The sequence below is a fragment of the Xyrauchen texanus genome, chromosome 32 (assembly GCF_025860055.1).
Source record: "Xyrauchen texanus isolate HMW12.3.18 chromosome 32, RBS_HiC_50CHRs, whole genome shotgun sequence".
Lineage (NCBI taxonomy): Eukaryota > Metazoa > Chordata > Actinopteri > Cypriniformes > Catostomidae > Xyrauchen > Xyrauchen texanus.
Genome location: NC_068307.1, coordinates 18,678,612 through 18,702,872, shown reverse-complemented (window position 1 = coordinate 18,702,872; position 24,261 = coordinate 18,678,612). Strand labels below are relative to the sequence as shown.

Here is a 24,261-nt window from a genome sequence, read left to right as displayed (position 1 = left end):
TTCTCTCTTTACTCGAAGGTCAGCCTCTCAGCATCCTTTATTGAGCTGTTCAACAGCCCACTGATGTAAACAAGGCTAACCGGGGGCAGCTTGAATTAAATATCTTAGTGTGTCTTTAGATATTGCTCATAATGCTGCAGTCATTTTTTTTTTAATAATATGTGAGCGTTATGTTACATTAGGGAACTAGAACCATAATTGCAATGCATTTTTCATTAAATAATGCTTGTTTGCATTGGCTAGAGTTTTGGGTAAAAAGCACAACAACTCTCTCTCACTCACGATATACAGGTAGATGGCTGAATATTAAAATGTTAGAGGAAACAAAAGCAAAAGAATTTTGTGGCACTTTGCTGTATATCAGTCAGGTGAAAAAAGTATGAATTTGTGAAGTGTAGATGATTAGAACAGTTTGCGAATCAAAGATTTTGATATTTTGTTCAAACTTTTGAGAATGAAGTGAAATCGGGTATTGCCAACAAAACCAGCACTGCTTGAGACCTAAAATAAACTAAATGTAAAGATATTTATTTATTCTCACAAGGAATGTTTCAGGATTAGTACAAGTTAAACTATATTGACTGTGCGTGCGCGTGTGTGTAACAGATAAGGGACGGGCGAGGAGGAGGTGGGAATCTGCTGAAAATTATAACGTTTAATAAGAAACTCAACATATAACAATCAAAAATAAACAGACACGCATGCAACATGGCCGTGTGCGTCTGTCTCTCTCGAACTGGCTCCTCCGGCTCTCCTATATCTCGCTCTCCCGCTGATCAGTTGATTCAGCTACTGGTCTGACCAACAATCCAACCCACCTTCTGTGAACCACTGTAACAGATAAAGAATGGGCAAGGAGGTGGCGGGAACTGGCTGAACTGGCAACTGGCAACACTGCTGCATGCATCTCTCTCTCTCGAACTGGTCCCTCCAGCTCCCCTTTATCTCGCTCTTCCTCTGATCGGCTGATTCAGCGCCATCTGAACATCGTCGCCCAACCACGCCCTCCTTCTCGTCACAGTGTGCTATAATGTTGCGTGTTCAAATTTACCTTTGCAAAGCAAAATTTCATGGGCGACGGTGTGGGCTGATTTTTAACGTGTGAAACCAGCAATAACTTATTGTCGAGAAACCTCTTTTTATGCTGCACTTAAAACTCTGGAAGAGTGAAGTTAAAAAGAAACTCACCGCTAAAATTATATCTTTGTCCAATTTGAATAGTGTGGCTGTGTACGAAGAACTGCCCACACAGAGGCCACTGCCAAACCAAGCAACGCAGCAAATTCCACTGTCAAAGTGACCAAACTTGAACTCCACGTGAAATTTGCAAGGGGAAATTCTTCGCTACCTAAAGTTCATTGTGCAAAATTCAAAGATGTGAGGATTCGTATTGAGATTACTATATTTCGTCTGCAGAATTTCATCGTGCTACGTAAATGTGAACATGCCTTTTACCTTATCTGTGTTAAGTTATCCAGTATTTCAGATTTGTTGTCATGACAACGGAGTGCCGAAATCTCAGTGACTTTCGCACAGTGTAAAATGTTTTATAAAATGACCATAAAGAGTCAGGACCACAGTTTAATGTCTCATCCGATGGATGGTGCATTTTTACAGTGTAGTGTTCCCGTCACTATACTGGGGCATTAGGACCCACACAGACCACAGGGAGAGCACCCCCTGCTGGCCTCCCTAATACCTCTTCCAACAGCAACCTTAGTTTTCCCAGGCCGCTTGGCAAATGTAATGATAATCTTGAGTTCAGCACTTCTTAAGTGATAAATATGCTTCTCATCTGCAACACAATATTTTTGCTCTGTGTATCTCTGGAGTGCAGGCATCTGGTGCCTGGGGTTCCCTCAATATTGCAGGGCAAGACCACAAAACTGTTGCAATCCATTTGTATTCTTGTGAGGTTTTTTTTTAGTTTTAAGCACTATAAAGTAAATCAAACCTCTCAAACAGTAGATAGCCCCGACACGCTAAATGACACTGAGAAGAGCAACACTGCTATGCAACAAAATAAAGTGTTTTTTCAAATTACACGTCATCCTTACTAAAAAAGTAGTAACAGTGATATTTTGACAAAGATTCTACATAATAGATTATTTAATATGCAACTATTAGACCTAATTTGTATTACAGCTGTGGAAGTTGTAGTTAAAATAGTTTAAGCTACTTTTTTCATAACGAATACTTGAATTTATTATTCAAATTTTTATTCTTATTTTAGAAAGACTAGCTACAATGAGGTCTTACCTGTGCTTATGAAATTGCACTGTAAACTCTGCATAAGAGCTTGTTTATAAATGCCCTAAAAGTCTGAACCTCCAAGACTTATGGACAAATTACGCTTTTGGCTTTCCATACAGGTTGTTACTAAAGAACACGGGCTGCATGACTATGAAGAGCGATTTCAACAAGTGGTTTTCATGCTGATGTGATTGACTTTTAAATGAAAATAGTCACAAGAGGCAGTGCATTACAGTGATTTTACCACAGGTAAGGGGTAGTGCTTCCCTTACCCATGGTAAAATCACTGTGACTCGAGTGGTTTGTTGATTTTATTTAATGACACTGACAGCACTGTGATAAAAGACACTAATGTACAATTTATTGTTAATAATTATCTGAATAAACAATTATTTTGCCAAGTAATATAGTTCATTATTCTAACTGTTGGTTGTTTGTGGATGCATTGCATTAACACAGAATGTGAAGTCACAGTATAATTTATGTATACTGTAGTCATTGTACAATAGCTCTGAATGTGGCTCATCCAGTCCGAATTTAGAGTCGTAACAATCCGATTTTATGAAACGAAATACAATTTTAAGCATACATATTCTTTGGCATCCTCTCTGTCATTCGTTTTGTAATATTTGTAATGTAAATAAGGTAAAATTTGCATGTGTCCTTAGGTTTTTGACACTGGCCTTGATGAACGTAACAATCTAGTTGTTATCTAAATACTGGTCACTTGTTATTTTTGGTGTTCAGATCGAACCTGCAAGATGTGGAATCTGGTAACTGGACAGGAAATAGTGACACTGAGGGGGCACCCTAATAACGTTGTGTCCGTCAAATACTGCAGCAACTCCAGCCTGGTCTTTACCGTTTCTACATCATTTATCAAAGTATGGGACATTCGTGACTCTGCCAAGTGCATCCGAACATTCACGTGAGTATCTTTTCACTTTAAGAAATTTTGCCAAAGAAAAAAGTAGAGAAGTTAAAATATTTAACTCATATTTCCATCAACATGAACATACTAGAATTTCATGTAGCACAGAAATCGTTTAACTTTGCCCATCCATTTTAAGGTCATCGGGTCAGGTGGTCTCAGGTGACGCCTGCGCTGGAACAACCACCCGCACCATCACCACAGCCCAGGGCGAGCACCAGATTAACCAGATCGCCCTCAATCCCTCTGGATCGGTTCTGTACGCTGCTGCAGGCAACACTGTCCGCACCTGGGACCTCAACAGGTGCATAGTTCATTGCTTGGCCTGAGTTCATTTGATCTCAAAACAGATACAGAGGTGGTATTGGCATTTATTGATGGTCATTTATGAACGATTTCAAAAATCCACACGGCAAGTGGGGTGTAAGGACTGTTTTTCCCATGTTTGGGATTCCATCACCATGTACATGTTCTGTTCTAAAAAATATTTGGAATGATAAAAACTTTGCAAAATTACTTTTAAATATGTAATATTTGCAAAACATTGTAGTTTTGTGAGTTTTGTTACTGATTATAATGTTTTTATGCAGAATGCAGGCCACAGGGAAGCTGACAGGACACATTGGCTCAGTCATGTGTCTAACAGTGGGTTATTCAGGTGGGGGCAAAGACCAGGTCATCACTGGTTCCAAAGACCACTATGTGAAGGTGCGTTGCAGCTTCTTTTGTCATGTGCGTGTCTCTATTTTCTGAAACCCTGTGTAGTCTTTCCGAAATGGCATCCCATCTACATAAACGGCAACAAACCAAAACAAATACCATTTCCAAATTTTTCATATAATGGTGATAGACTTGGACATTTAGAGTTGGGCAGTAACCAACTAAAAGTAGTGATGCTACTTAACTACATTTTTCAGTAGTGTAACAGTAGTTCAGATATTTTCAAAATAGTGTAGCTTTTCCAATAATAAATACTTTTTCCGACAAGTGGCCTTTTGAATTTTGTATTCTTTTTTTATAGTGACATTTTTATTTAAATAATGCTGTTTATCACTATGTTACCTACATTTAATAAGCTGTATTTATCTGTAATTAATGTACATTTATCCTGTTTAATGCTGTTGTCCTAATTTATTAATTTAAAAAATAAATATCAATTAAATTGATATTTTTTGCCAGAAGAATGCTGCTTTTATTAAATTCTAAATTAAATCATCTAATGGTTACATATTTAAAAATAAATTGCCTCCATATTGTATCCATTGTATCCTCCATATCCAAATTGTAGTTTGCTCTTTGTTAGTAGCTTGTATTGTAGCAAACTACTTTTTCAAAAAAGGTAACTTGACTGTAGTTGAACTACTTTAAATGATTAGTAGTTTGTGGCTTGCACTGAATCTATTAAAGAGCAAATATGTTAGATGGCCAAATGTCTCTTTGCAAAGCTGCTTTGTATACATTTTCAAGCCAGTATTCACGATATACAAGAGTAAGATGTTGTTTTTAATGTAATGCAGATATTTGATGTTGCGGAAGGCGCTCAGGGCAATATTGGACCAGCTCATAACTTTGAGCCCCCTCATTACGACGGTATTGAATGCCTTGCCATACACGGCGACATCTTGTTCAGTGGTTCCCGTGACAACGGCATTAAGAAATGGGATCTGGGACAGCAGGAACTGATTCAGGTACAGGTTAAAAGATTATTATTGCATGTAGAAACATTTGACTCCATAAGTCCTTCAATACTATTTAAATAGCATTCCAGGTGACAGCTCATGAAGTTGATTGAAAGAATACCCAAATTGCACAGAGCTGTAATCTAGGCAAAGGGTGGTTACTTTGAAGAAACTAAAATATAAGAGTTTTTATTTATCATTCATTGTCACTACATAATTCAAATACTTCTATTTAAGAGATTTCAGAGTTTTTCTGACTTGATTATTTATTTTTGAAAATGCGGACATAGTAATAATAAAGAAATATAGCTGCAAGCAGCAATGCGGATTCCTCCTCAAAATGGCAAATCATTTAAAATTTATCAGTAGAGGGTTGGGGTTAAACCCTCTCAATGGATGAATCCAAAAAAACACGTATTTCTGTCTGAATCCTAAACTAAACATTTTTAGTGTACAGGAAAATCCATCATACCGGACCTTATGGATCATTGAGGCTTTTTTGTTCCCAATGAGAAATGAGGCATGTACACCAAGTTTCAGAAGAATTGGACAAATGGCGTGGAAATGGTATCACTTTGAAAATATTGTTTTGGGGCGTGGCCTGTAGCGCCACCTATGGGCGAATGTGGGCCATTCTTGGTTTGTGGGTTCCTGTTGGCCTGTTGTATCAATGTACAAAATTAGAAAATTGTTGACCAGAAAATTGGAATTTTGGGAATTACCTGTAGTGCCCCCTAGGGGCGAATGTTGGCCATTCTTGGTTTGTGAGTTCCTGTTGGCATGTAGTATCAGTGTACCAAATTAGAAAATTTTTTACCAGAAAATGGGAATTTCGAAGTGGCCTGTAGCGCCCCCTAAGGGTGAATGTGGGCCATTCTTGATTTGTGGGTTCCTGTTGGCCTGTAGTATCAAAGTAGCAATTTAGAACATTTTTGAACAGAAAATGAGACTTTTGGGCATGGTCTGTAGTGCCCCCTAAAGGGCGAATGTGGGCCATTCTTGGTTTGTGTGTTCCTGTTGGCCTGTACTATCAATGTACCAAATTAGAAAATGTTTGACCAGAAAATGGGAATTTTGGCGTGGCCTGTAGCGCCCCCTAGGGGCGAATGTTGGCCATTCTTGGTTTGTGGGTTCCTGTTGGCCTGTAGTATCAATGTACGAAATTAGCATTCATTTTATGCATTGTAAAAATAAGTAAATGTTAAAGGGATATTTGATCATTTCCTAACCCTCATTCAGTTCCAGATGTGTATGACTTTCTTCAGAAATTGAATGAAGATGTTTAGAAGAATACATCAGCTCTGTTGGTCCTTTCAATGTAAGTAAATGAGAAGTGGTGAGAAACAGATCAATAATTAAGTCATTTTTTACTATAAATCTCTACTTTCACTTTCACAAGCGCTCTTCTCTCTTAAGAGTTCTTTTTCTGTTTTTTTTTTTTTTTTGTGTGATTTACATAAGCATATCACCCCTCCTGAGCAGGGTGGACAATTTATAGTAAAAAAAATAAAAATACTCTATATACTACATATATTGATCTTTTTCACACCCACACCTATAATATCCCTTCTGAAAGTATGGATTAAACCACTGGAGTGTTATGGGTTACTTTTTATGTTGCATTTATGTGATTTTTGTTGATGTGAGTTCTGATCACCATTCAAGTGCATTGAAAGCACCAACAGGGCAGAGAAAGAAAGAAATACACATCTGGGATAGAAAGAGGGTGAGTAAATGATGAGAGAAATATCTATTTGGGGTAAACTAATTTTATCTGAAAGACTATCTAGGCACATAACAACACTGCATAGCTGTGACTGTTTATAACTATTTCAAAATGTAAAGGCTCACACTTTAAATGGTCAGTGCTTTGATTTTTAAATCATTAAAATAGCAACAGATCCAGTGAAAAAAATGGAGATTGAGTGATTTTTACATGCCATTCAAAAAAGTGGCATTCTACCACGTAAGAGAGAAATAAAAAAAACTTAAAATAATACCATTTGTACTTTTCAATTACTTCGGATGTCAATGCACTGGGCGAAGTCTAAATTGTTACTGTCTCTTTAAGAGGCTTTTATCGCATGATACGATATTCAAGGCACAGTCCAGTTTAATCTTTTGAGAACTGTGAAGTATCATTATTTTCGTTCTGTGCAATGCTTTTTGCATCTGTATTCATTTCAGAGATTATGGGTGTGAGGTGATAAAATACAGACTGCGTGAATGGTTGATGGTTCACTTGAATTTTGTGACGTGTTTCAGAAAGATTATCGCGAAGACAGACTGAGCACCCAGATTATTTCCTTTATTTTACAAAAGCACAAGGTTTTGTTGTTATTGTAATTGTACACAAATAAAAGGACACATTTCATAGTTCGTAATGATGTCTCGCATGTTTCTGTATGGGCAAAAATGACGCAATATTTTATTTAAGTTATTTCCGCTGTTTCGAGAGAAAAATATAGCAGGACGTCACATGGAATAATGCCAGAATTCAATATCATTATACCAGATTTCTTTCTCAACTGTTTGTTCACTTGAGACATAACAGACTCCTCAATATATCATGTATTTTGACAGTTTATTCTATGAAATTGTCCGTTCAGACGCAAGAAGCAGCGAAAGCGAAATCTCATAGGAGTGCGAGCGTTTTAGACGCGACGTGGCTCGCTGTGTCACACAATCTGCTCGCAAACATGTATTTTAGTTGTTTTCACATTTGTTGTGTTGATTAGTGTAAAATCGCTTGAATGTTCAAACAGGCAAACATTGTATACAACCGACAAACCTTCGTGAAGATGCGAGCAAAAATGATCTCGCCTCGCGGATTGCGTGTTGTCAGAGACAATTAAACAACATCATACTCTGAAGTTTTGATACGTTAGGTTAACGCTGTCTCGATAGAGAAAAATCTAACAGGACATCACAGCGGCATCACTAGACCCCTTCAATAATTCATAATTCAATATATTGATACCCGATTTTTTTATCAACTGTTTGTTCACTTGAGACATAGCAGACACCCCAATATATCATGTATTTTGGTGTATGAAATTGTCCGTTCAAACACGAGGCGAAAGAGAACTCTCATCGGCGTGCGAACGTTAGACGCGACGCGGCTCGCTCACTGTGTCACACAAACTGCACGCAAACATTTATTTGAGTTGTTTTGCCTTTGTTGAGTTGAATAGTGTAAAATCGCTTGAATGTTCAAACTGGAAAGCATTAAAACACACAATTGACTTACCTTCGTGAAGACACAAGTAAAATGTCATTTGGCTTCTAAGTCTGGAGCTCCACCGAAATGCTTCATTAGAGAGATTGCTACAGAAGAGCTGAATGTGGTAGACAGAGTTACTCCAGTAGAGGGAGCCTCTTTGCTCAGCCATTGTAAATCAATGGGATTTTAAAAATTTTTGATCATCTTTTGTGTGTACATTTACATAAACACGTCCATTTCAGCCATTTTGTATTGTATTCATTTTTGCTAAGTAACGTTTGGAAAGACATACATACTACACACGTGTGCCAAATTCCATGTCAATTGGAGCTAAGATTCAGGAGAAGAAGAGTTTTTTAGGTTTTCCAAAATTTTCACTGTACAGGAAAATCCATAATGGCAGAAGTATGGGTCATTGAGGCTTTTTTGTTCCCCATGAGAAATGAGGCATGTTTACCAAGTTTCAGAAGATTTGGACAAATGGCGTGGAGATGGTATCACTTTGAAAATATTTTTTTTGGGCGTGGCCTGTAGCGCCACCTATGGGCGAATGTTGACCATTCTTGGTTTGGGGGTACCCGTTGGCATGGACTATCAATGTGCCAATTTAGAAAATTTTTGACCAGTGACTTTTTGAGCTATTTGGGCTCAAGGAGAATAATAATAATAAATATAGCTGCAAGCAGCAATGCGGATTCCTCCTCAAAATGGCAAATCATTTAAAATTGATCAGGAGAGGGTTGGGGTTAAACCCTCTCAATGGATGAATCCAAAAAACACGTATTTCTGTCTGAATCCTAAACTAAACATTTTCAGTGTACAGGAAAATCCATAATGGCAGAAGTATGGATCCTTGAGGCTTTTTTGTTCCCAATGAGAAATGAGGCATGTACACCAAGTTTCAAAAGAATTGGTTAAATGGCGTGGAAATGGTATCACTTTGAAAATATTTTTTGGGGCGTGGCCTGTAGCACCACCTATGGGCGAATGTGGGTCATTCTTGGTTTGTGGGTTCCTGTTGGCATGTAGTATCAATGTACCAAATTAGAAAATTTTTGACCAGAAAATGGGAATTTCAGCATGGCCTGTAGCACCCCCTAGGGGTGAATGTTGGCCATTCTTGGTTTGAGGGTTCCTGTTGACCTGTAGTATCAATGTAACAAATTAGAACGTTGTTGACCAGAAAATGAAATTTTGGGAGTGGCCTGTAGCGCCCCCTAAGGGCGAATGTGGGCCATACTTGGTATGTGGGTTCCTGTTGGCCTGTAGTATCAAAGTACCAAATTAGAAAAAAATTTACCAGAAAATGGGAATTTTGGCTTGTCCTGTAGTGCCCCCTAGTGGCGAATGTCGTTCATTCTTGGTTTGTGGATTCCTGTTGGCCTGCACTATTAATGTACCAAATTAGAACATTTTTGACCAGAAAATGGGAATTTCAGCATGGCCTGTAGCACCCCCTAGGGGTGAATGTTGGCCATTCTTGGTTTGAGGGTTCCTGTTGACCTGTAGTATCAATGTAACAAATTAGAACGTTGTTGACCAGAAAATGAAATTTTGGGAGTGGCCTGTAGCGCCCCCTAAGGGCGAATGTGGGCCATACTTGGTATGTGGGTTCCTGTTGGCCTGTAGTATCAAAGTACCAAATTAGAAAAAATTTACCAGAAAATGGGAATTTTGGCTTGTCCTGTAGTGTCCCCTAGTGGCGAATGTCGTTCATTCTTGGTTTGTGGATTCCTGTTGGCCTGTACTATTAATGTACCAAATTAGAACATTTTTGACCAGAAAATAGGAATTTTGGCTTGTCCTGTAGTGCCCCTTGTGGCGAATGTCGGTCATTCTTGGTTTGAGGGTTCCTGTTGACCTGTAGTATCAATGTACCAAATTGGAACGTTTTTGACCAGACAACTAAATTTTGGGAGTGGCCTGTAGCGCCCCCTAAGGGCGAATGTGGGCCATACTTGGTATGTGGGTTCCTGTTGGCCTGTAGTATCAAAGTACCAAATTAGAAAATTTTTGACCAGAAAATGGGAATTTTGGCTTGTCCTGTAGTGCCCCCTAGTGGCGTATGTCGGTCATTCTTGGTTTGTGGATTCCTGTTGGCCTGTACTATTAATGTACCAAATTAGAACATTTTTGACCAGAAAATGGGAATTTTGGCATGGCCATTCTTTGTGCAGTACTTCAGAGTGATGTCATCTTTAAGCATATTAGGTTTGAAAAACCATCAGTCAAAATTACATTTGATTTATTGACACGTGTATATATTGTTAAAATTTGGACATTTACATAAACACGCCCCTTTCAGCCATTTTGTATCGTATTCATTTTTCCTAAGTAACGTTTTCAAAGACTTCAATTCTACACGTGTACCAAATTTCAAGTCAATTGGAGCTACGGTTCAGGAGAAGAAGAATTTTGTAGGTTTTCACAAATTTTCAACGTACGGGAAAATCCATCATGGCGGAAGTTATGGGTCCTTGAGGCTTTTTTGTTCCCCATGAGGAATGAGGCATGTACACCAAGTTTCAGAAGATTTGGACAAATGGCGTGGAAATGGTATCACTTTGAAAATATTTTTTTGGGCCTGGCCTATAGCGCCACCTATGGGCGAATGTGGACCATTCTTGGTTTGGGGGTACCCGTTGGCATGGAGTATCAATGTGCCAATTTAGAAAACTTTTGACCAGTGACTTTTTGAGATATTGGGGCTCAAGGAGAAGAAGAATTATTATTATTATTATTATTATTATTATTATAATAATAATAATAATAATAATACTGTCAAATACAATAGATTCCCTCCTTACGGAGGAATCTAATAATAATAATAATAATAAAACTGACAAATACAATAGATTCCCTCCTTATGGAGGAATCTAATAATAATAATAATACTGTCAAATACAATAGATTCCCTCCTTACGGAGGAATCTAATAATAATAATATTAATAATAATAATAATAAAACCGTCAAATACAATAGATTCCCTCCTTACGGAGGAATCTAATAAAACCGTCAAATACAATAGATTCCCTCCTTACGGCGGAATCTAATAATAAAACCGTCAAATACAATAGATTCCCTCCTTACGGAGGAATCTAATGAATTGGTGTGAGCGAACTTTCCACTGATAGTGTATGCACATTTGGATCTTGTATTTATGTATGTCATCATTGTGTCAGATGGCCTTACAGCATTTTGCTCAATTCTTATGTGTACATGAACATTGGACAGCTGTTGGACTGTTCAGAGACCAGAGCATGACTGCTGTGTCAATTTTCCATTTCTCTTTTTGATTTGTAATAGTGATAGTAGCAAGTCTAGCAACTAATAGCAAAAGAAAAATAAGATCTAGAGCAAATAGTTTTCCTAAAAATCTGTGTCCACAAATGTGGACAGCAGGACTAAGTTGTGAAATTTTAAATAATACCAAGCTATAGAAAGTTTAATTTTTTTTTGTTTTTTCTTCATCAATTTGTTTATTATGTTTCCAGTAGTGTTGCTATTCATGTTTTTGAGACATTACATCAGAAATTAGCACAATTAATTCTGATTCAAAGTAATGTCAAACATCATCATATTACTGCCAACCATGATAAATAAAATTATACATTAGAAATTCAGAATATATGAACAGATTGGTCTCAGAAAAGTTCGAAATGCACCTAATTTTTCATCCTAACTCTATATAAAGCTTCTGAAAGCTAAATTTTTCGGCTTTTGGATGAACCCATTGCTTCTCAGTGTGAAAATTCACAATGAATGCAGAAATGCATTACTAATGTTAATGAATAGAACCGTATTGTAGAGTAATAACAAAATAAAATCTAGAACAATTTATATTCAAATGAAATGAAATAACCCACAGATGCCTTAATGTTAGTTATTTTGAATAACTTTCAAAATATTTTTTCAACTTTTGAGGGAATAATGTCCCAAATTCACTTACAGGTGAAACTCGAAAAATTAGAATATCGTGCAAAAGTTCATTAATTTCAGTAATTCAACTTAAAAGGTGAAACTAATATATTATATAGACACATTACAAGCAAAGTAAGATATTTCAAGCCTTTATTTGATATAATTTTGATGATTATGGCTTACAGCTTATGAAAACCCCAAATTCAGAATCTCAGAAAATTAGAATATTGTGAAAAGGTTCAGTATTGTAGGCTCAAAGTGTCACACTCTAATCAGCTAAACACCTGCAAAGGGTTCCTGAGCCTTTAAATGGTCTCTCAGTCTGGTTCAGTTGAATTCACAATCATGGGGAAGACTGCTGACCTGACAGTTGTGCAGAAAACCATCATTGACACCCTCCACAAGGAGGGAAAGCCTCAAAAGGTAATTGCAAAAGAAGTTGGATGTTCTCAAAGTGCTGTATCAAAGCACATTAATAGAAAGTTAAGTGGAAGGGAAAAGTGTGGAAGAAAAAGGTGCACAAGCAGCAGGGATGACCGTAGCCTGGAGAGGATTGTCAGGAAAAGGCCATTCAAATGTGTGGGGAGCTTCACAAGGAGTGGACTGAGGCTGGAGTTACTGCATCAAGAGCCACCACACACAGACGGGTCCTGGACATGGGCTTCAAATGTCAAACGTCTTACCTGGGCTAAAGAAAAAAAGAACTGGTCTGTTGCTCAGTGGTCCAAAGTCCTCTTTTCTGATGAGAGCAAATTTTGCATCTCATTTGGAAACCAAGGTCCCAGAGTCTGGAGGAAGAATGGAGAGGCACACTTGAAGTCCAGTGTGAAGTTTCCACAGTCTGTGTTGGTTTGGGGAGCCATGACATCGGCTGGTGTTGGTCCACTGTGCTTTATTAAGTCCAGAGTCAACGCAGCCGTCTACCGGGACATTTTAGAGCACTTCATGCTTCCTTCAGCAGACAAGCTTTATGGAGATGCTGACTTCATTTTCCAGCAGGACTTGGCACCTGCCCACACTACCAAAAGTACCAAAACCTGGTTCAATGACCATGGTACTACTGTGCTTGATTGGCCAGCAAACTCGCCTGACCTGAACCCCATAGAGAATCTATGGGGCATTGCCAAGAGAAAGATGAGAGACATGAGACCAAACAATGCAGAAGAGCTGAAGGCCGCTATTGAAGCATCTTGGTCTACCATAACACCTCAGCAGTGCCACAGGCTGATCGCATCCATGCCACGCCGCATTGAGGCAGTAATTAATGCAAAAGGGGCCCAAACCAAGCACTGAGTACATATGCATGATTATACTTTTCAGAGGGCTGACATTTCTGTATTTAAAATCCTTTTTTTTTATTGATTTCATGTAATATTCTAATTTTCTGAGATTCTGAATTTGGGGTTTTCATAAGCTGTAAGCCATAATCATCAAAATTATATCAAATAAAGGCTTGAAATATCTTACTTTGCTTGTAATGAGTCTATATAATATATTAGTTTCACCTTTTAAGTTGAATTACTGAAATTAATGAACTTTTGCACGATATTCTAATTTTTCGAGTTTCACCTGTATGTGGACATCATGTTGTCAACTCGCTGACGTGTGAAAAATAAATGCATTTTTTAAAGCAACAACAACTTACATTTATATAGCGCTTTTCTCAAACTCAAAGCACTTTACATAGTATAGGGGGAATCTCCTCAACCACCACCAGTGTGCAGCATCCACCTGGATGATGCAACAGCAGCCATAGTGCGCCAGAACGCACACCACACACCAGCTATTGGTGGAGAGTAGAGTGATGTAGCCAATTCAGGGATGGAGATTATTAGGAGGCCATGATAGATATGAGAAAGTGCCCTAGGGATTTTTTTTTAATGACCACAGAGTCAAGACCTCGGTTTAACGTCCCATCCGAAAGACGGTGCTTTTTTTACAGTATAGTGTCCCCGTCTCTATACTGGGGCATTAGGACCCACACAGACCATAGGGTGAGCACCCCTTGCTGGCCTCTCTAATACCACTTCCAGCAGCAACCTTAGTTTTCCCAGGAGGTCTCCCATCCAGGTACTGGTCAGGCTCAACCCTGCTTAGCTTTAGTGGGCAACCACGCAATAGCCGCAGGGTGATATGGCAGCTGGTGCATGCCACCAAGTGAAACTAGATGCTACCCTTTACAACCAAACAGGTTTCAATGAAAAGAGGTTTCTTACCAGAGGCACTGTTGATTGGTCTGTGCCCATAGAAGGGCTTCACGGAAATCAACGTTATGCTGTTGTCACGCGACTGGGTGTGGAAGAAGTTTAACTCTTAAATGAGAGTTGGAACAGTATTCAGTCAGTTTAAATAATCCGTTGTGTATAGCAAAGCCGAAATACAATGTCCACGTATGTGGACGCAGGGTCGCACGTGGTTAAGTATGTTTAGTTTCATTATTTGTTTACCGTGGCTGTGTAGTTATAATAGCAGGTACTCAAAACAAATGCCTCTTGCCTGGAGATTGTTTTCTCCACATCAAAAGGACTTATCTAGAGATGCACAAATGAAATTTAGGTTAACTTGCATAGGAATATATTTAAGGTAACTATTCATTTAAAGAACCAAAAAAACTAACTATTTTCATCTCTTCTTTGTGAGAGAGAATTTAAAGACTTTTAAGCTGGAAGTGTATTGAAGAGTTTTTTAAAGATGCAAGATGGCGTAGCATGACTGTGTTTAAATAACAAAATCAAATACAATATTCAGTACCAACAATAATATATACGTGCACAGACAAATTATGTTCAGAAGGTAATAGACCAGCATTTATCCATCGTGTCTGTGTCAGTAGATGTAAAATAGCTTTATATGTCAGCGCCCATTGACGTCATCACTGTCTGAAAGTTGAGAAAGCTCTTTGTAAGAATTATGATTTTAATGGTTCATCTAGCTGTTAGCCCATCACCCATTGATTATATCAGACAAGAACACATACCAAAGTTTCCTGTTATCCAGACTGAAAAGGTAAAAAATAATGGGAGATTATTATATGGCAGTGTGAAAATTGTTTTTTTTCTACCTGTCTGAATGATGTATTTAAGGGTTCAATTCTGTTTCATGTTGACTTCAGCACAGTTTGATGTTAAAATCCGTTAGGAAGCACAAATATCTACAGGCAAAATGTTGTGTTAGTTCCACAGGTGCTTCCTATAGAATGAACTCTGCTATAATTGGTCTTAACTACATACTTAAGAAACCAATACTGTTTTTATTTTAATATTATATTACCAAATGGATTCAGTCTGAACAACCTAAAAGAACCGGCTCACAAGTCAGTGGTTTGCTGGCTGCATGCAAAAAAACAAACAAAATAAAAACAGCACAACCAGAGTAGTTCGTTCGCAAAGACAACATAATTAAAAGATGTGATACTATGGTTTTCTCTCTCCTCGCATTCAATTCAGACTGTAACTTGAGTAAAAAATTTTTTTCCTTTGCTGTGGCTCTGTACTGTAGATTCAGTTTTTTTTTTTTTCAGTTTCAACTATGTAGACCCCTCATGTCAATCTATACTTTTTCATTAAAGGGATAGTTCACCCATAAATATAAATTCACTCATCATTTACTCACCCCCATGCCATACCGGATGTGTGACTTGCGTGTATGATTTTTCTTATGCTGAACACAAAGATTTTTTAGAACAAAATTCAGCTGTTTTTGCTCACAATGCAAATAAATGGTTACCACAAGTTTGAAGCTCCAAAATGCACATAAAGGCAGTATAAAAGTATTCCATAAGACTCCAGTGGTTAAATCTATATCTTCAGAAGCAATATGATAGGTGTGGGTGAGAATCAGATTAATATTCAAGTCCTTTTTACTATAAATTCTCCTCCCTGCCCAGTAGGTGGAGATATGCACAAATAATTTGAATCAACAAAAACAAAAGAAGAAGAATGTGAAAGTGAAGCTTGAAAATGAAACAGAAAATCAGTTTCTCACCCACACTTATCATATTGCTTCTGAAGATCTGGATTTAACCACTGGAGTTGTATGGATTACTTATAAGCTGCCTTTATTTCCTTATGGAGCTTCAAAATGTTGGTGCCCATTCACTTGCATTGAGAGGACCAACAGAGCTGAAATGTTCTTCTAGAAATCTTGGTTTGTTTTCAGCAGAAGAAAGTAAGTCATACACATCTGGGGTGACGTGGTTGAGTTAATGATGAGAGAATTTAGATTTTTTTGGTGAACTATCCCTTTAAAGAAATGTATGCAGTGCTTTCTCACTTCTAGCTATGAAACATACACATCTGTTAAATTTGACCACAGCAATGATTGCAGATCCATACAATTTTTTATTGATAGAAAGTTTACACAACCCCTCCTCCGTGCACCACCAAGACATTCGAATCCCGGGAGATTTAACAATGTTTAAGCAGTGTGTTTATCTAAACGCACACTTCACTAACTCGCCTGCCCTTTTTGATAGTGTGGCTGGGTAAATTAGCCCAGATAAATTGCTTTGGTTGTTCTCTTTGAAAATTTCCATCTGATTCCCCATAGATTTGTCTGAGGAACCATTTCGAATTTGCTGTTAAAATGTGCGAAATGCTTCATCCCACAATACCTTAGCATCATAGTGGCGAGTTTTGTATGGGAAAAATTTCATAATTTCATCAGAAAATGTCAAATTCAAGTTTTAAATGTTTCAACCATCCATTCCCACAGCAAATCCCGAACGCCCACAAGGACTGGGTGTGTGCGTTGGCATTTGTTCCAGGGCGGCCCATGCTCCTCAGCGCCTGCAGGGCGGGTATGCTCAAAGTGTGGAATGTGGACAACTTTACCCCTATCGGAGAGATCAAGGGCCATGACAACACCATCAATGCCATCTGCACCAACTCTAAACAGATCTTTACTGCATCCAGGTATGTAAAACAGGCAAGAAAGAGCATCAAGGAAAAGACTAAATTACATTGACTAACTTGTAGGTATGGTTCATTATGGTCGACTTGTTGACCAACAACCGACTAGTCCTTTAGTGAGGTTGACTAGTTTATTTAGACTTTTCTGTATATATATTAAAATTTTAATTATTCTCATTATTGGGACTAATATTAACAGAACTAGTAACATCCTGTGCAAATTAATAGAACAATTATACTAGAACACATTCAGATAGACGTCTTTGGCTGTTGTATCATGTCCCATGCTTTTTTATTTATTGTTTTATTTTGAGCATTCTGAACGCTCAAGAATGCATACTATGTAAACGCCACATAAGAAACCCGTCTGATGAGGGTTATATTTACCCGAAACATAAACCCGTTATTCAGGCAACCCACTGACTAGTCTATTTTGCCTCCTTCCAGACTCTGCTCCCTTGTGATGCCTTTTTCCAGACAGTAAACTACTTAGAAATTGTCAGTCAGACTAACATGTTTTTTAGACCTACTTTTGTGTAATTCTAGAGTTGCTTGTTAAGCAGATGGTATGGGCAAGCAATTTGGGGATTATTTGACTGTTAGAGTCACATTAATGAATAACAAAGCTCTCCTGTTTCCTCAAGTCTCTGTCTCTCTCTTTTTTTTAATTCTTTCCATTTTCGCTCTGGGGCCTAAAACTACAGTGACTGTCGGGTGAAGTTGTGGAGTTATGTCCCCGGGCTCACGCCTTGTCTACCCCGTCGGGTCCTGGCCATCAAAGGCCGGGCCACCAGCCTCCCCTGAGTCTCCACTAACTCTTCCTGCCTCTGGTTCCCTCTGGTACTGTCTTTTCCTCTTTTCTGTTCTTATGTCTCACTGTTTTAGTTATTTTTTCCTTTTTCTTAGTCCCTGTGCCATTATTTGCTGGCTGCTTAGCAACTTCTTGGAGTCAGAGTGAACAGCTTTTCTGTTATACTGCAAGGAAGCAAAATTGTTTACAGGGCAAACTTGTTGCTGGATTTATAAGGTTCAATGAAGGGGTTGGTGATATTAGCAAACATTTATATTGCGATTAAAATCTTAGTGATAGGGTATCAATAATGCCTGTGAAATACTCTGTATTTCTAAAGGACAGGATTTCTGAAGTTAGAAAAGTCTGCACACATTTTCAACTAATTCCTTTGGTGTCCTTGGCAGACACAAAATTGAGATCCATATGCACAACTGAATGTCCACAAACTAGTCAGTACTTATTCTTACTTAAATAATGTACCTCAAAAATGAAAATTATTTCATTATTTACTCACCCTTATGCTCTCCCAAACTTGTGTCTTCTGTGGAACATGAAAGAAGATATTTCAATAGAATATCTCTGCTGTTTTTGTCCATACAAAGTAAGTCAATGGGGTCCAAAATTTTGAAGCCCCAAAAAGGGCAAAAAGGCAGCATAAAGGAAATCCATATGATGAAGTGGTTTAATCCGTGTCTTCTGAAGCTTTCAATGATACAGCACAATACTAGACGTTCTCGCGTGTACATGCAAACGCACACACATCAAATTTGAGCATTTGTGAATGAGCTTCTCTCATGAACATGCATAAGAGTGCAGGGCAGAAGTGAAGATTTTAAGTGAATAAAGACAGAATTTAAAAACTATTTATTTCTTACACAAAACTATCGAATTAATTCGATAGTCTTACATTGCATGGCCAGAAACAGTTGAGATATTTTTCAAAATATATTCTTTTGTGTTTTGCATAAGAAACACATTTTCTTTTTTCTTTAAAAATGTTTCTGTGTTTTCTGAATCACCTTTTGCTGTGCCATTATTTAAATGAATTACCACTTCATAGCATTGCATGCGTCACATTGGTAGCAGATTCTCACAACCCTTAACAATACGTTACAACAATTTGCTTTGGGTTTTCAATTGTCAGTCAGATGTTCTTTCTGTCAAAGTGAGTGGTTTATGACCAGGATAAGCTACAGTGCGGACTACACTTCATGCTAACTTCAAATGTCTTGCTACATGATGCATGTTTACTAGAAGAGGAAAGCTAAGAAAATGATTCAAGCCTTCAGTTTAGATTGTTGTGCTACAACAATTACAAATTACAAAAAGTGGAATAACAAATTGAATTTAAACCTAGAAATAAAGTTTTAGTAACAAAGAAGCATTGATATAAAATGAATGTGAAATATTTAATACTCTGTACTATTTGTAGGTCACTAATCAAACTAGCAGTTTTGTGACATTTAAAATGGTTAACTCCTTTGTGCATAAGTTCATATTTCTTGCTTTCATTGAAGCACACAAAATGCTGTTTGAAACGTTCTCATATCATGCTGGAATAACATGGATTATCAGGTTTTGCACAAAAAAGTGGGGTCCACACCAGTTTAAATACATGTTTTCATTAAAGCAAAAGAGGAACATACCAAAAACTACAAATCATGTTGGTTTTTCAATTCAACTTGAAAATGACTTGTGTGCATTTTCCATTCCCTTTTTGATTTGTAACTTGTAGCCCTTAAGACACATGCAATTATATTTAATATATATATATTAGACCAAATAGTTTTCCTAAAAATGTATGTCAACATAATGTGGACAGTGGAACTAAGTTGTGAAATTTTAAATATATTGCTGAAGAAAGTCAAATTTTTTTTTCATCAAATTGTTTCCTGTAGTGTTGCTATTTATGTTTTTGAGACGTTATAGACATTACATTAGAAATTAGCATTATTAATTCTGATTCAAAGTAATGGCCAACATCTGCCAATTACAATAAAATAAAATTGAATGTGAAAAATTCAGAAACCATTTTGAGTGGTCCAAATATAATCTGCAGCCTGAAGCTGAAATTTTTACTGGATTTTAGAAGTGAATGAACTTTGCTGCATAGGAAAGCTTTAGGATGCTCCCTTGCTCCGTAATTAGGGAATTACTTAATGCCCAGTGTGTCTGGACTGGTCTCGGAACATTGAAATTTGAAATGCTCCTTATTTTCATTCTCTGTATACAGCCTCTGAAAGCAAAATTTTCCAGCTTTGGGATGCATCCATTGGTACTCAGTGTTATAATGCAGGGTGAATATAGGATTTGTTAAGGATAATGAGCCTATAGTCCATGTACATGGTCATTGTGTTTAACAGTGTGCAATTTAGCAATAACAGAATAGTTTCTTAACAGAATAAGTTTTGTTGCCGTTTCTCCCAAAGACAAACTCAGCTGAGATTGGCGCCATGTTGTTTTGTCACGTAACTCAGTGTGTTGAAGGTTTATCCCTTTAATAACTGCTTAGAGTCTCCTGAACTTAGATCAGTCAGTTTAAATTAAATTATGAATAGCCTATAACAAAGCCAAAACGTAATGTCCACACATGTGGATGTGGGATCTCAGACGTTTAAATTAGAGAAATGCTAAATTAAATTTTCACAAGAAGACTTTTGAACCCTCACTGTATGCATATACAGGCATTGTGTGGAGAGGGAGAAAAAGCCAATTGCAGAGCCCATAGATGTGTGTACAGTTTGATGAAGGACTAAGTGATGTGAATGGCCAGGCTGTTTTCAACATTTGTCGGTCAGTAACAGAATTTGATTCTGGCAGCTACGTGCAGCCAGTTTGGAGACTTGAGCAAATGCATGACCATTTCTGAAGGTTAAAGAGGAGTGGAGCAGCAGCATTTCAAATGCACTCAAGGGGACGCGAGCCACAGAATCCCTGAGAACAAACTGCACAGTTCAGCTGTTTCATTGTATTCTTGTCGTGTTGTCAATTATTTCTTGCTTTGTTAGTTATTATATCTCCTCTGTGTATCTTTTGTTTCTTTTTCTTTTCTGTTTCCATGCTCTTTCACTGCACCAGTTTCTTTTCATAAGACAAATTTTTTCCAGATGTTTTATTCTTCACTTGATCCCACAGAACATCCCCTTAGCTCCTTCATTTTCTTTGGGCCAATAAGGAAATCTTACTAATTAGACACTGAACACAAAGCATAATTTTTTCCTTGCCTTAATGTGTTCAAGTCGAATCATCCTTTTAATTGGTTCTTGTTAAGGTCGAGGTACCACCAGATAGCTTCTGCCTCAACGCCCTTTGAGACCCGATGCCCTTTTCCCCATATCCACTGCAATATTGTTGTTTTTAACTGGTTGTATATTTCTGTTAAGCCAAAGTACTTTTCCACCAGTACTTTTTTAGAGAGATCTAGAAAGTTTAAAGTGTTTTTTGTTTTTTTCCCCAAGACAAAAATAATGATTATGGATATAATTTTTTGCAGTGAAGAATTTTTCAGAACCTTTTCCCCAGACCAATGACCCATCCATTTCCATCGTACTGCGATTAAAAATCATCTGATTTTTTATCAGAGATACCGTAGTGTGTTGAAGATGTAAGCATGTGAGTCTAGGGGCTAGGTCTCACAGCAGCGTTTTGATTTTTATTTGGGATAAAAATGTACTTGCACATAATTGGTGAGAGGCAGAGGCAGGCGGCTTCTCTTTGTGAACTCTTGGTTTTGATGTCTTTGCCATCTCTTCAGAGTTAGGAGCTACAACGATGATGTCTGAAGATTCAGACAACCGAGTGTCTCTCTTTCTAATTATTGGCCCTGTGCCTCTCCTCCACCTCTCATTTTATATCTCACTTTTTTCTCCCACAGTGACATGACAGTGAAGATCTGGCATCCGAAGATGGGGAAGAAAAGGTGTCAATCCTGAGTTTGGAATCATTGTTATCACCATCGTATGATGCCTTTTTGTTTTTGAGTTGGCTGCCCATTGGACGTGACGGTTCAACCTTATGGTGCTCAAAGCTGACCATTTGAGTGAAGTCCAGGGTTCGGAGGTCTCATTCCAGTAGGTCGGTTACATGGCTCTGTTCTAAGGAGATGAGATGGCTGTCTGTTTTGAAGTCACAACACTTTTAATGTCTTAAAACCTGATATATCTGGAATATTCAAAGGGGAAGCCAACAATCTGCCTGAGAAACTGCCATTTCCCATCTTATTGATGTTTTAAAGGTGCCATTTTGGTAACACCACATTTGACCCAGAAACTGTAGCATCTGTACTAAAAAGGTGCACTTCCTGTCTAGGAAAAAAGTTCTTGTGAAAACTTAATCTGTAGCTGCTGTTTTTTTTTTGTTTTTTTTTTACCATGTCAGTGACAGAAGTATCTAAGATGAAGAAAGTCCACTTCGGATTCAAGAGGCACGAAACCTTTTAACTTCTAGAGAGGCATATGATTTTGGTCTTTGAAATTGAACTAGACTAGAAACTGAACCATTGGCAGTTAATGTCCAAAACATTTTGTAATATCTCAAGAAGACTAGATGAATATGAGAATTTGCAACACTTTCTATCCCAGTTATGAGACATTGTGCAATAGTACAGACCGCCTCTTATTTCAATGATCTCCTCTACAGGGGTTTCTCTGATCATTTCAAATGACTAATAGCTACCCTAATCTTCCATTCAAACACTGGACACAAACTTGTACAGCCCTTCTGAGAGGCTTCCTTTGCTGTTGAAAACCATTGTCTCCATTGTTTCTCTGTTGCTGTGAATTTTACATTCTCTACCTCAGGTTTAGATTACATTTAGGGAAAACACCCTTCACTGAATCTGGGTTCTAGCTCATGACAGGATCCCAGTTTTATTTTCTGGGAGATGTGTGGATAGAGGTATTAGAATTGTGAAGCAGAATTCAAAGTCTGCTGAGTGGGCATTTTTAGGGTGTGCATGTAATAAGCCAAGTTCTCTAGGGGACGGTCAGGTTAAGTGACTATAGCGGGATGGTTCTCCTTAAGATTGCTGTCTCAGACTCAAGCATCTGATTATAAGGCAGCGTTCCCCTTCTGGACACAAAAAAAGGGATCCGCTGTTTTGTCCTGGTACGTTTGTTGCTGAGGTGATAGCTTTACTGATATTATCTCAAAACAGTTTTCTAAAACTTTTTAGACAATCTGACACTGGATTGTTAGATGAAAATTTGGTCATGTATTACCTCAATTTTGACTACTCTTTAAAATGTTATAAAGCACAAGTGTTGAAGAATTGCATAACAGCTGTAGGTTCAGGTGCAACTTTAAAATTTTTCTTGCTAGTACGCACCATGTCTGGTCCATGAAATATCTTTAAGACACATTGAGAAAAATTTTAACCATGCTAAAGGGTGAATCTCATGACAGAAAATCCAAGTTTTATTTCACCCCAAAATAATAATAATAAAAAATGAATAAATTATATTTTGCCTAAATACAATGCAGATTTTTAGTACCATTTAAGATTAGCACAATTACATTATTTCCATGACAACTAAGCAACCCCCCTCCTCCATACGTATTACCACAATGCAAAGAATTCACATTCTCATGACTGCAATGCTGAGTTGTAAAGTGTTTACAATAATGCAAATTACAAAATTAAAGATCTTAATGTTGAAGTATGTCACAATGTAAACTCTTAATGGTCCTAAAATGGTTTCATTTTCATTTATTCAAAAAATTATTTCATATTCATTTTATCTTTGAGTGAAATGTGACCTGGACACATTACTGTGATATTTACCCTTAAATAACTTAAAATGTACAAGATATACAATAGTTTAAAGTTTTAGTTCACCCAAAATTGAAAATTCTCATCATTTACTCACTCATGCCATCCCAGATGTGTATGCCTTTCTTTCTTCTGTAGAACACAAACAAAGATTTTTAGAAGAATTTCTCAGCTCTGTAGGTCCATACAATGCAAGTGAATGGTGACAAGAACTTTGAAGGTCCAAAAATCACACAAAGGAAACATAAAAGTAATCCATAAGACTCCAATGGTTTATTCAATATCTGCAGAAGCGATATGATAACAGAACAGATAACAGATACATATTTAAGTCCTTCTTTTTACCATAAATCTCCACTTTCACATTTTGAAAGTGAAATTGGAGATTTATAGTATAGACTTAAATATGTATCTGTTTCTGATCTACACCTCTCATATTCTGAAGATATGGACTAAACCACCAGAGTTTTATGGACTTACTTTTATGTGGCCTTTTGGACCTTCAAAGTTCTAGTCACTATTCATTTGCATTGTAGGGACCTACAGAGCTGAGAAATTCTAATAAAATTCTTTGTTTGAGTTCTGCAGAAGAACGAAAGTCATACACATCTGGGAAGGCATGAGGGTGAGTATATGAGAGAATTAACATTTTCGGGTGAAATAGCCCTTTAAATATAATAGACACACAGACACAGATTTATTGAAATGTGTCTTTAATCAGGGTGAGTCTATGTTTCTCTACCAGCTCGCTCAAGATTAAGCATCCAGTGATAGGGAAAA

General features: G+C 37.5%; 1 protein-coding gene across 1 annotated transcript in view; it reads left to right on the top strand.

The window, feature by feature from the left end:
* The window catches only part of LOC127625937 (kinesin-like protein KIF21B), a 121,521-nt gene extending 97,908 nt beyond the window's left edge, over positions 1 to 23,613 (top strand). Inside the window, exons 29-34 of the mRNA XM_052101425.1 lie at positions 3,001 to 3,181; positions 3,324 to 3,488; positions 3,775 to 3,892; positions 4,702 to 4,872; positions 16,722 to 16,921; positions 21,586 to 23,613. Coding sequence (XP_051957385.1) covers positions 3,001 to 3,181; positions 3,324 to 3,488; positions 3,775 to 3,892; positions 4,702 to 4,872; positions 16,722 to 16,921; positions 21,586 to 21,643 — 893 coding nt within the window. The 3' untranslated portion in view covers positions 21,644 to 23,613. The remainder of the gene's footprint in view (positions 1 to 3,000; positions 3,182 to 3,323; positions 3,489 to 3,774; positions 3,893 to 4,701; positions 4,873 to 16,721; positions 16,922 to 21,585) is intronic.
* Positions 23,614 to 24,261: the final 648 nt, after the last annotated feature.